Here is a 12,215-nt window from a genome sequence, read left to right on the forward strand (position 1 = left end):
GTGAAATGGACGGTTGAGATGGTAGGGTGTAGTAATAATGTCTGTCATTAAAATATAGTTTAGGATAGTTCTAAGGTCTCCTATTTTGCTATTTCCATGTATGGAGAGGAGAGTGAGCAAGTTTGGAAATTTTTATTGAAATTAAAATTAAAAAAAAAAGAAAAGAAAAAAAAAAAAAACAGATCTTTTTATTACAACACTAATTAACATAAGCAATAAACAAGACGCTTCGATTGGGGCTGTGCTAGAAAAGAAAGAAAAAGCCAAAGACAGAACACACAGTAGAGAGAGAAAACAGAAAACAAAACAATTTGAGTACTTTCTTAAAAACAAATATAGATTTCTGTTTTGTTGTTGGGGCTGAAAGTTGAAAAACACTCTCTTAACTCTGTTTCTGAACATCACCATCATTGCTCATTTGCACAGCTTTCACTCAGTTTCTTCTTTTGATTGTCTCTTGTTCAACGTTTCTTTTTCAAATTTTAATTTTCTAATGTTTTTCCATCTGGGTTTTGTGTAAAAGCCTCAAAGAACAAGGCTTGAGTAATTTTGAACGCTCAAAAATCAAACTTTTTCTTCTTGAGTAATCTTTGTTTTTGGCTCTGTTTTTGCTCTGTTTTTTCGCCTGGGATTTTGAAGTTGTTTAATTCATAATGACTGCTGAGGAAAGAATGGGTTCTGCGGGTTGTGAAGATGGACCTATAGACAAGTTTCCAATTGGTATGCGAGTGCTTGCTGTTGATGACGACCCAACGTGCCTTAAAGTTTTGGAAAATTTCCTGCGTGCATGCCAATATGAAGGTTTGTTGTTATTCTTGTTATGTTTATTATTTTTTTTTCTGAGTTCTGTAAAACACGGGGTTTTTCAGATGGTTGTTTATTGAATATTTAATTATTTTTCTGTATGCAGTAATTCAATTGTTTGGATGGATACTCTGTTTTTGATTTTTCTGTTTAGTCGGTTGTAATTTTTTTTTTTTTTTTTAATTTTCATAGCGTTCATAGTTTCAATTTATATTTCAATGATTCTGGTAATTCAGGTTTTTTGTTAAATATTTGAAAATTTGGGTTTATGAGGTTTTGATTGTAGTTTTGGATTAATTGGCTGTTGAAAACCGTTAGACTGTTCATCAGACGTGATTGTGTTTTTGACTTTTGGTTAACAAGGTCCATTTGGATTGATCTGTGGTGTGTAATTTTTGTCTCTGAAAACTTATTCAAATTTGGCTTATTTTTTCATCACATTTATTTATTTGTTGCAGTTACAGTAACCAATCAGGCTGTTACAGCACTGAAATTGTTGCGGGAAAACAGAAACAATTTTGATTTGGTTATCAGCGATGTTCATATGCCAGACATGGATGGCTTTAAGCTTCTTGAACATGTGGGTCTTGAGATGGACCTACCTGTCATAAGTAAGCATAAAAGCTCTTTGTTACTTCATCACATTTATTGATCTTTGCTTTTCTTTTCAAATTATCTCAATTTGTTTAAATTAGTTTCTTTAGTTGTTAGTTTTAGGTGGTTAATGTAGGAGACTGATTACATTTTAATGTTGTGTTTGCCCTTGAAATTTTGGTTCAGTGTTGTCAGCGTATGGCGATACCAAGCTTGTGATGAAGGGGATTACTCATGGAGCTTGTGACTACTTGTTGAAACCTGTTCGAATTGAGGAGCTGAAGAACATATGGCAGCATGTAATCAGGAGAAAGAAAGTTGGACCCAAGGACCAAAACAAGTCGCTTAACCAAGAGAATTCTCGTGTTGGAGCTGGAGAAGGTGGACAAGGTGCAATGTCTACTGGTAATTCTGATCAAAATGGAAAATCCAACAGGAAAAGGAAGGATCAAGATGGAGATGAGGATGAAGATGGTGATGATGATGGACAAGAAAATGAGGACTCAACAACCCAGAAGAAGCCTCGGGTTGTTTGGACCCCAGAGTTGCATAGAAAGTTTGTTGGAGCCGTTAATCAGTTGGGTGTGGACAGTAAGTATTCTATTACCATGAAATAGGATATTATTTTTCTGATATCCGAATTCTCATCCTTGAGATATTTTCAATTTTCTTTTCCTTTTTGTTTTTTTCATCATATGCAGAGGCTGTCCCGAAGAAAATTCTTGACCTGATGAATGTTGAAGGGCTTACAAGGGAAAATGTGGCAAGTCATCTGCAGGTACTGATGTTTCCTTTTCATTATTCATTTTCAGATTCTCTTTTATAATCATTCACCTTGATGTACACCCGTACTTGTAAGCTTTTGTAAAATTTATAGAATTTACCAATGCCCTCCTCAACTTACTTTGTTCTTTTGTTTTGCAGAAATTTAGGCTTTACCTGAAAAGACTTAGTAATGAAACACCACAAGCTGGCATGGTTGCTGCATTAGGGAGTAAAGATTCCTCTTATTTACGTATCGGTGCACTGGATGGATTTGGGGATTTGCGCTCATTGAATAGTCCAGGAAGGCTTTCAAGTTCTGCAATATCATCATCATATGTACCGGGCAACATGTTTGGTAGGTTGAACTCTACTTCTGGTTTAAGCATGCATGGAATTGCTTCTTCTGGCATGATACAACCAGGCCATTCCCAATCCTTCAACACCTCCTTCAATACTATTGGGAAGATCCAGCAAGCAATGTTTCCTGCAAACCGAATTTCAAATTTGTTCCAAGGTGTCAGGACGTCATCAGAGCTCAACCAGCTGCCGCAAAGCAAGTCCACTACCCAAATTGGAGATTTTAATCACATTAATAGTCCAACAACGTCTATGGCTGCCACTGGCTTTACAGATGCCACAGTGGCTGTTGGTAGCTCAAGCAGCTCTGTATCTACTTCCTCGAGCAACATTATGATGTTGCAAGGAAACCTGCATCAGGCTCACAGTAGGGATGCTTATGGAAATCAATCTTCTCTCAGTGTGGCCTCATTGAATCAGGAATCTTTTGATGTTGGAGTCCGTAATTCTTCAAACTTTCTCGATCATAGTAGATGTAATGAAAGCTGGCAGGATGCAGTTCAATTGTCATCAAATTCATTGCCATTGAGTGAACCTTTTATTCATGATCAAATGCCTCCTAATTTAAGGAACACTTTATCTTCAACCAGCTGTCTGGATATTTCTTCTTCCATGGCAACTTCTACGCATTTGGAGGATTCCAGGGGAGACTTGTCTTGCCAGCCTGGCCTGATTGGTAATGTAATTCAGAATTACACATCGAAGCAGCAGTGGTTGGAACATAAACAGGGTTACAACCAGAACTTAAATAATCCATTCAGCAATGTAAACACTCTGCTTTCTGGCAATTGCACTATGGGTCCCTTTAGCCAGAGCATGGACCAAAGCAATTCTCCTTACATTGCTCAGCTCACTGGTGTAGAAAAAGCTCCATTAAATACAAAGTTGAGGTCAAATGATGACTTCCTCTTGGAGCAAAGCAAGTCCCATGATGGTTTCATTCAAAACCACTATGATCCCATGGATGATATGATGAGTGGCATTCTTAAACGAGTAAGTTAGATACCATGTTTGCTTATACATGTTTCTTTTGGCACCTTAATATAGGGTGAAAAAGTTTACACATGTTTTATCTATATCTGTAATGAAATCTCTAAATGAGGTGGTGTGTGCACTGCAGGATTCAAATGAAACAATTTTAATGGATGGAGAGCTAGGATTTGATGCTTACTCCCTCAGCTCATGCATGTGAAATTTGATTATCGTTGGGTCGACACCAACACAAGAGATAAAGTCTAATCCTTTACCAGAAGCTTGTAATTATGTAGTTCATTATGCTTCATGTATTATCTTCTTCCCATTTCTATTTTCCGCTCGCTGTTGCCACATTCAGTTTCTGGTTGCAATTGACAACGGTTTGGTCCTTTCCTTTTCATTCTTCTGCTTGTTCATTCTTACGGTAGAACATTGGCTCAAGAAATTTCCACCACCTTCATTGTTTTTTTTTTCCCCCTTTTTACTTTCTTTCATTATCAAGTGAATATAATATTAATGGGAATTTCTTAGCTGGTGACGTCTACGTCTCTGACTTTCTGTTGCCTTCCATATGAAGGGGTGGCCAGCATTGTAAAATAATGGAGTAAAAGTCAGTTCTGTGAATTCTTAATAAGAGAAATAAAAACAAACAAATCTTAGAATGTGGAGTACGTGCTCTGCAAGATTGCATCTAACGATCTGATCTGTTAATGCACGAAGACAAAACAAAGTCAAATCATAAATGATTGATCATATATTCATTTTTGCATAGCAGGAATTGCTGGATGCGTTCTAGAACCCTCGGTATCTGTTTCAACAGCCTGGCGACGATATAAAAATGCATTAATTTGGCCACTCTGCACGTATATTAGACTCTCTTTTATCAACAAAAGAGAGAGTCTTAAGCGAGAGGGAGATATCACGTCATTCATACGTTCATTCAGTACAATCGTGCATTATATGTATGCGTGTTAATTGTTAAAGATGGGACTTGGCTTTAGAACAAGATCTAAAATAATAAGAGGAAATTAGTTTGCTTGAAACTGTCTATCTGGCTGTTGAGCATCCAACAGCTACCGCCAGGGTGCAGCTGTAGCGAACTGTAGGTGGGGCAAAGGCCCTTTAACACCAACTTGGCGATGTTATTTTGCTTGCATCTGGTGCTCATTTTTGCTGTCTCGTCTGCAATTCTTGAAGCATTTCTGATAACAAGTGGTCACTATTGCCACAACTGAAAGTCAAGCGAAAATTGTTTTCAGTACAACCTTTAGTTGATAACTTAAGCTCTTAGGTCAAGAAATTCCGTTAACATGGCATCAGAGCCAACCTCTTGGGTCAACTCCAGCATCTAATCCTATTTCAATGAAAACAAGAGGATAGAGCAGAGCCACTTGGAACAAATACAATGGAACTGACCTATATAAGACAAAGAACATTCTTTCATTTTTGTTGCCTTTCCTTTTTATTGGAACATGTAGGAAAATAAAACTCAATAATAAAATTTTGCTTTACCATCAGGGTTATATTTTCATACATCAACTATAATATCTTCTCGACAATTAAAACGAAGCATTAGTGAAATCAAGGGCATCACGATATGCTATCTGATAAAAAGTTGTTAAATTAAAGTTTTAAGCAACAGGCTCATTCTAGTTCAACAAGCCGAGCTCTCCTTTCAGCAGCTCTCTTCCTTACAAATATCCCCCATCTCAATGCGGCTTTAAGCTTAAGCCATCCCACAACAGCCTTCCCCGACCCTCTGCTGAGATCCTGCTTGTATGTCTGATCCATGGGGGGCTCATATTGAATGCCATAGGAATAACAAGCTTCATGAGAATGATCATAACTTGCTGTCATTCCCATACTCAATGTTTTTAGCAGTCTCTGCATGTCATCATTCTCTAACATCTCGGAACTCCTAACTCGGATTTCCTCAGCCAAAAAGTCTTCCAATCCATGCCCATTCCTTGGCCTAGACCAATCTCCCTGAAAATAAGAACCCCCAGCTGCAGCATTTCCAACTGACAAGTGATCAAAGCTGCCTGATAACGCTGCTTGTGGATTATTTAGTATCATCAGTGAAGTCTGATCAGGCCTCACAAATGGAAATTCAATTAGCTGAGTAACTGGAGCGTGTTGGTGGTTTCCAGATTGGTATTGTGATCTGGGCTCAGATGACATATACTGCTGTCTGCTCTGAGTTGTTGAGGTACAGCGACCTGTGTCATAGTTGCTGGAAACTGTCGGTGCAGCTGATGATTTAATTGCCTTCTTAGTATTATTAGTCAACGAGCTCAGGAATTTGCCGTCATACTCTAAAACTTGATGCCAATTATCATATGCTCTCTTCACCAAGGAATCAACCGATATCTGAAGGCAAATACATGCTCATGTAAGCCACTATCAGGAAGTGTCTTCATCACCAAGAATGTGTATATACATGCACATGTAGTTAAGCTAATAAGATAAATAAACATATCGCTAAAAAATTTCAAAATTGTTATAAAAGATGATAATGCCATCATCATTTTTCAGTAACGAAGAATGTCTCACCTTCTGGCTGTGAGTAAGGGATTCCAAGGAGACGAACTGCCCATCATCAATGAGGCCTCGAAGCTCATAAATATTGTTGAAGACAACACCAGTATTCTGAGTTCCATCTGCATAGTAAACATAAAGCTTCCCACCCAAGACACATGTCTTCGCATGCTCCACTGTGTTCTCCCACATCCTATTGGACATGCCACTCCCAAGGATCTATATGGTAAAATCAAAGTAAAATGAAGAACAATAACTGCTGGTAAGAGTTTGAAATAAAAGAAGAAAAAGTTCCCATGACCGTGCATGAGGGAATGAACCAAAATCCAAATAAAGTTACTTACATTTCTTAATTTCTGTGGATCTCTAACTAGAATTCGGAGAAAATCTTCAACAGTTACAATATCAGCTTTCATCAACTTTTTGTGCAGTGCTCCATCTTTTGCTATCCTATCCAATCTCCAGACTTCATCATGTAGGGCAGGTGGGTAATGTTTCTTGTACACTGCAAATTAAAGAAATAATTTTGACTCCAACAACTCATTATCGAGAAAGAGAAAAGGAAAGCAAAAGCCATACCAAGAAAATCTATAGTGACATAATCATTGACTAAAAAGCCTCCATTCCGTCTAACAAACATAAAGTATCTACGAGAAAACTCACATTCTCCCCTATGATCTTTGACAGCAAAACCCTCAGTTTTAGCCTCACGAACACGAATCCCATCACAGTATCCAGGGGAAACCTTCAAACCAAGCCTGAACTTTCTACTCCTTATCCAGCTTGAGTTATCAGTGAAAGTAAGATCACCAAGTGTTCCAAACCCTTCCTTGAGCGTCACCAGCAAATCCCCCGTCAGAATTGGTCTTTTTCCCTCACGCTCCTTCACTTCATGGCTTTCAAAGTGCTCTTTAGTCCAATTATCATCCTCTTCTTCATTGAAGTCACCTTCAAGCACCACAACATTCAGCTTGGCAGATGATTCTGGTCCTGTTTGGACAACATCTCCTGTGTTCATGTCTATCAAGACAACATGGATAGCTGCTCCTTGATCTCCCTCAACCTTTCCCCCTGTAAAAAGGTGAGGTGGCATGCTTGTTTTGAAATGAAGTTGCAAATTTTTTTCTCCTGGTCCATGGATCCTTGGGGGTGGAGACCTGCTATGCATAGAGAGATAATCAGTGAGCTAATGGTATTGAGAAATGCCCTCCATCAAGAACTAGTTCCATTAGAAAACCAGAATGTCATGTTACTAAGATTTTATATTACAGGTGGTCGCCAAATGTAAATCTTTAGTGTCTTAACATTAAGGAAGAACTAGAAACAGACCTAGCAGCAAGTTTAGCATGACCAAACTTTGTCAAAGCTCGCTCCACTTCTTCACTAACCTGGTAGGAAAGGAATTCACAGTAGTCAATAGACAGCAAAACTATATTACCAGGAAAAAAAATGTTTCATTAATGTATATAAACTGGCATTCAAGTGGCATATGCTGTGTATCATCAAGCATCCTGGAAGAGAATAATCAATCAAATTTTTCATGCAAACTACCATGCACAGCTATGCAAATTCATTCATCAGAAATAAGTTTCTGACTCACAATTCTGCGGAGAAGAGGCTCCAAAGATGAGCAAAGTCTTTGCAAACTATCCATCTTCAAAGCTTCCACAATCACACTGCATAAACATGAATTTAAGTGTTAGTAAAAGCTTGAAAGAAAAACCTCAATTTCATTAAACTAAGCTGGTTGGCATATTTGCACATCAATTTCAATAACTATTGAACAATGCAACCAAACCAGAGAGGATTATGAATGCTTTTCATTTTTGTCTTAAGTGATGAATTACCAAAAAATGCCATTGTCAAATACTCATATTTCATCTGAAGAGTACTACCAGGTGCTTCATGTAATTGAGATTCATCCATCAAAAACAGATCACCATCTGCTTAATATGTCATCTCAAAGTTGCAAAAGTTAATTTTGATGTAGATTAGGTATTAGAATCTATCACCCAAATGTTATGTTTACTAGATATAGCCAAGAAATTAACCCATTTCACATCATTAACATCAAGTTTGATTCCTAATTGCTAAAATCAAATTTCATTTTCGTTGAGCTATCATAAGTTACAAGCCCTTTCAAGCAACCAAAAAAATAAGACAACATTTCTAAAACTTATTAACAAGAATCAAACGCAAGAAGTCCATTACCAGAAAGCAAAAAAATCGATAAAAAAAAGTCATAGAACAAACCTTGCCAAAGCGGGCAATTTCGATTTTTTGGATCCAGGCATGCCATCAGCTTCATCTTCAACACTCTGCTCATACCCTCTCTTCTTGTTCCTTGAACTTTCCATTTATAGAAACTTAACCAAACCCTCACCACCTTTCCAAATTTCGACAAAAAAAAAAATTCCTGTAAAGACAGTACATAAACAACGATACAGAATCTTCAGGATCAATCCGTTTTCCAGTTTTTCTAAAAGATGAAGAACAGAACAAAACAAAACTGTTTTTTTATGACATTTACGGAACTGGGTTCTGAGTTGTATGATAAAAAAATGAAACAAAACTAGTAGTTGATGCAATGAAGATAATGAGCTGCTCAGTTGCATTGCATATGGGTTGGATCTAAATATATTGTTTTTTTAATGTTTTCTGATGACAAAAAAATATAGAAATTTAAAGATTCTTGCATAGATTAATACTAAGAAAGAAAAACAGCTGTGTTTTGAGTGTGCATGAACGTTGAAAGTTGAAACCGCGTTATGTTGTTTTCTTGTCTCACTTGGTACGCACTGGCTGATGGCATTTGACTCGTTTTCTTTCCACCACCCTTTTTCAATTTTTTTTGGAGAAAATCAAATGCGTAGATGGTGGCTAGCTAGTTCCTGGGGCCAACTGAAATGACTCTGCTCATGGTAAGGGAAAAAGTCTTGGATACCCTTAAGAGTGTTGCTTCTTTTTTCAATTATTATGTGTGTTTCAACTAATTATATATATATACATGGCTAGTGAATGGTATGCATATTGGATATCATCTTTTATAACATTGGTTGGTGCATCCCCATGAATGACTGGTTTGGCTCGTTTGGATGATGGGGAATATCAAGAAAATGGTGATAGGAAAGTATTTTTATGGCTTCTAACCATATACGATGCTTCAACTTAATATTTGTTCATATTGTTGTTTGAAAGTCACAGCACTTGTTCACTTCAATTCTGCTCAAAATTATGTGGCAGAGGCATTATTAGCAGACAAAAATATACTGCATCAAAAAATAAAAGCATACGAGGAGATAATATGATTTAGCAAACGGTAGTGGGAGCAGTCCACAAAATGTCAATTACCAAAGAAATTGAGGAATAAAATTTTGGAAATAATACTACAAATGGAGATAGCAGTAAAAAAAACAAGAGAATATGAAGCAAGAGACAGTAACCCTCCCCTTACCAAGCAACTCAAGCAAATTTTTTGCTTGCTTGTCTGCCTGCTTGCATAGATATTAAGTGTTTGAACGATTCACTAATCTGAGTATAGAAGTTGATAAATTATACAGTCAACTATTCTCCTTCCCATCCCATTTGCTGGGCTCGCCGCTCCCACAAGGAAGTTACTTTCCTCTCCTTGATCAGCAAGGCCTCAGCCCGTTCTCTGGCCTCTTCACAGGTTTCTGTAGCAGCATTGCATCTTTCTGCCTCCTTTTGGTACTGGGAAGCCACCCTTTTTGCTTCACCAAAGGTTATGTTCATATGGCGCAAGTGCTCTTCAGCAACAGCTTCTTGCAGCTTCAATTCCTCTGTCAGAAGATCGACAAACTGCTTCTCCATCTCCTGCTTGACGTCAGGGTCATTGCTTCCACAATCTGTGATATCACCACAATTAGAGTCAATTAACAGGAAAAACTACACGCTAGGAATCTGAGCAACAAAAAGGGAAAGCTGACAAAAGAATGAGCTAAAAGGCTTTTGGCAGCAAAGTATATTTTCTGAAGCAACCATTTTATCAAACTTCTACATTTCCACTTAAGTAACATCTGCCCTAAAAAGAAAAATATACCCTTGCCCGACGTACTGTTCTTAGGATCCAAAGGCTCAAACTTGCAGAGATATCTCATAATTTATTTAGTATAATCAGTTAAGAGCAAATGCATGAGTAGCTCAATCTTTTACCAATATGTGAATTATGAAGAAAAGAATTTAGAGATCAAACATTAATATAAAAAAAGAAAAAAAAAACTATGTTTCCAGTACACTGATATAAGAGTACATAATTTATAAGCTGAGTAACAGGTTACTCAGCAAAATGCAATCTACTAGCCTGATACATAATTTATGAGCTAAGTAACGTGTTACTCTGCCAAAATGCAATATACTAGCCTGCTGATAGGTGGAATGCAATAAACACTAAGGGTCAAGAAAACCCAACAAAGCAGTCGAATTTGAGTAAAATAAGAAAGAAGGCCAAAAGCAAGAAGTTCTTCACCAAGTTAAGCTAGGAGAGTGAGCTCTAACCTGTGACTGAGAGATTGGCTAACCCTGCAGGAAATAAGAAAATCCGAAAGGTAACATCAGCATCTACATAGAGACTTTGAAATTTCAATTTCCAAAAAAAAAATCCTACATATTAAACAGTGAGGTAAAAAACTTGCAGATGTCAATTGGAATTAAGGAACCTGTATGACATTTCAAAAGCTAACAGACGCAGCAAAGCAACCACTATTTCATATTGACTATCAACTTAAGAGACCCACTTCCAATAATAAAAAAGTGTACAATACAAAATTTTCTCTCTGGAAAATCTTTTCTTCCATTGAAATCATAGTTCACAAAAACTTCACAATTTCTCTTTCAGTGGTTTTGGGGGTGATCAACTGTTGAATGAATACAATTGATTGGATTTATAATGCTGAAGCATTGACCAAAACAGCATTCCTAGATTTTCATTCTAATTAAAACGTCATGGAACTAAAGTATTAAGATAATCGTCAAGCAAGATTAAGCTTATCCTGATCACTGCGATACCCAAGCAAGGAAAACGAGTCAACCACATAACAAAAAATTGAAGTATCATCCTGATGAAATGAACACCTAATTACTTTTACTCGGATCACATGTAAAGAAGATAGATTAAGACTGTAATACAATCACATCCCTGGTGACCAAGAAGATTGAGAGCCAAACCAAGAATCATCAATAACAGCTGATCAGAACCTCAAAATTTGATGACATAAGCAACCTTAATTATATCATAAAAGAATGGAAAATAAATCTGGCTTGAATTAGAATTTATTCCTCATTCTATTGCAACTATTCCATTATACACAAAGCTCAGACTTCAAAATTAGCAACAACTGTAGATCAAAACCTCAAGCTAATTATTTTACTCTAATCAGCATTTAACCAATCAGAACTCGGACAGCAACCCAGATAGCAAAAAATGAGCTATACCAACAAATCAAAATCTCAACTTGATAAAATGAGAACTACTCAAATTCACTATAATCCACATACAATCAAACAAAATCAAAACTTGAAAGCAAAACCCACAAACAGAAATCATTAAAACCTGCCGCTGAGTAAAGGGCATAAACAGTAGATCAAAGATATCAACTCGATGAAATAGATACTCCTCAAAATCACTCTAATCAGCGTATAATCAATCAAGCTCATGACTTGAAAACAACCCACAAGCAGAAATCATGAAAGCAACACTTACCAGGCGCAATCTTGAGAAGAGAAAGAGGAGGAGGGCAATCGCAATTACAATGAGGACAAGAAGATTTGTTATCACCTAAACTAACTCCCTTCTTAAATCTCCAAAACAGAGCAGGTCCACAGACAGCTAGAGCTGAAACTACAGCAAATATTACGAGACAGCACCTCACACAATTGCCTGATCTCCTGGACATCTCTCTCATTAACACACACACAAACACGCACGCACACAATCTCTCTTCTCTCCGTTTGTGTTTGTGCTTTGAGACGCAATAGAGATACAGGGGAGATCTAATGTGGATGCTTTGATTGATGGGGCTTTTACTATCAATGAATGAATGAATCTACTTCAGCTTTTATATGAAAAGTTTTAACCTTTTTTTGTATGCAAAGAAGTCAGTCAGTTCCGTTCGAGTATTTTAATGAGCTGTGTTTTACTTGTAAACATTACCCGACAGTTATTA

The 12,215-nt window shown here is 37.1% G+C and overlaps 3 protein-coding genes across 3 annotated transcripts; 1 reads left to right on the top strand and 2 right to left on the bottom strand.

Moving 5' to 3' along the window:
• The first annotated feature begins 200 nt into the window (after positions 1 to 200).
• On the top strand, positions 201 to 3,895 carry LOC102630133 (two-component response regulator ORR24). The gene is made up of 6 exons (XM_006473926.4): positions 201 to 801; positions 1,263 to 1,415; positions 1,585 to 1,989; positions 2,100 to 2,176; positions 2,323 to 3,513; positions 3,641 to 3,895. Exons 1-6 carry the CDS (start codon positions 654 to 656, stop codon positions 3,710 to 3,712), a joined length of 2,046 nt encoding a protein of 681 aa, XP_006473989.2. The 5' UTR covers positions 201 to 653; the 3' UTR covers positions 3,713 to 3,895.
• Positions 3,896 to 4,916: 1,021 nt separating this feature from the next.
• On the bottom strand, positions 4,917 to 8,865 carry LOC102629839 (calmodulin-binding protein 60 E). Its single transcript, XM_006473925.4, has 8 exons — positions 8,822 to 8,865; positions 8,287 to 8,449; positions 7,634 to 7,709; positions 7,363 to 7,421; positions 6,697 to 7,190; positions 6,378 to 6,538; positions 6,049 to 6,252; positions 4,917 to 5,865 (listed from the first exon to the last, which is right to left on the bottom strand). Exons 2-8 carry the CDS (start codon positions 8,388 to 8,390, stop codon positions 5,140 to 5,142), a joined length of 1,824 nt encoding a protein of 607 aa, XP_006473988.2. The 5' UTR covers positions 8,391 to 8,449; positions 8,822 to 8,865; the 3' UTR covers positions 4,917 to 5,139.
• Positions 8,866 to 9,341: 476 nt separating this feature from the next.
• LOC102629375 (uncharacterized) lies at positions 9,342 to 12,215 on the bottom strand. Its single transcript, XM_006473923.3, has 3 exons — positions 11,753 to 12,215; positions 10,549 to 10,572; positions 9,342 to 9,899 (listed from the first exon to the last, which is right to left on the bottom strand). Exons 1-3 carry the CDS (start codon positions 11,952 to 11,954, stop codon positions 9,598 to 9,600), a joined length of 528 nt encoding a protein of 175 aa, XP_006473986.2. The 5' UTR covers positions 11,955 to 12,215; the 3' UTR covers positions 9,342 to 9,597.

Source organism: Citrus sinensis, chromosome 9, assembly GCF_022201045.2.
Source record: "Citrus sinensis cultivar Valencia sweet orange chromosome 9, DVS_A1.0, whole genome shotgun sequence".
Classification (NCBI taxonomy): Eukaryota; Viridiplantae; Streptophyta; class Magnoliopsida; order Sapindales; family Rutaceae; genus Citrus; species Citrus sinensis.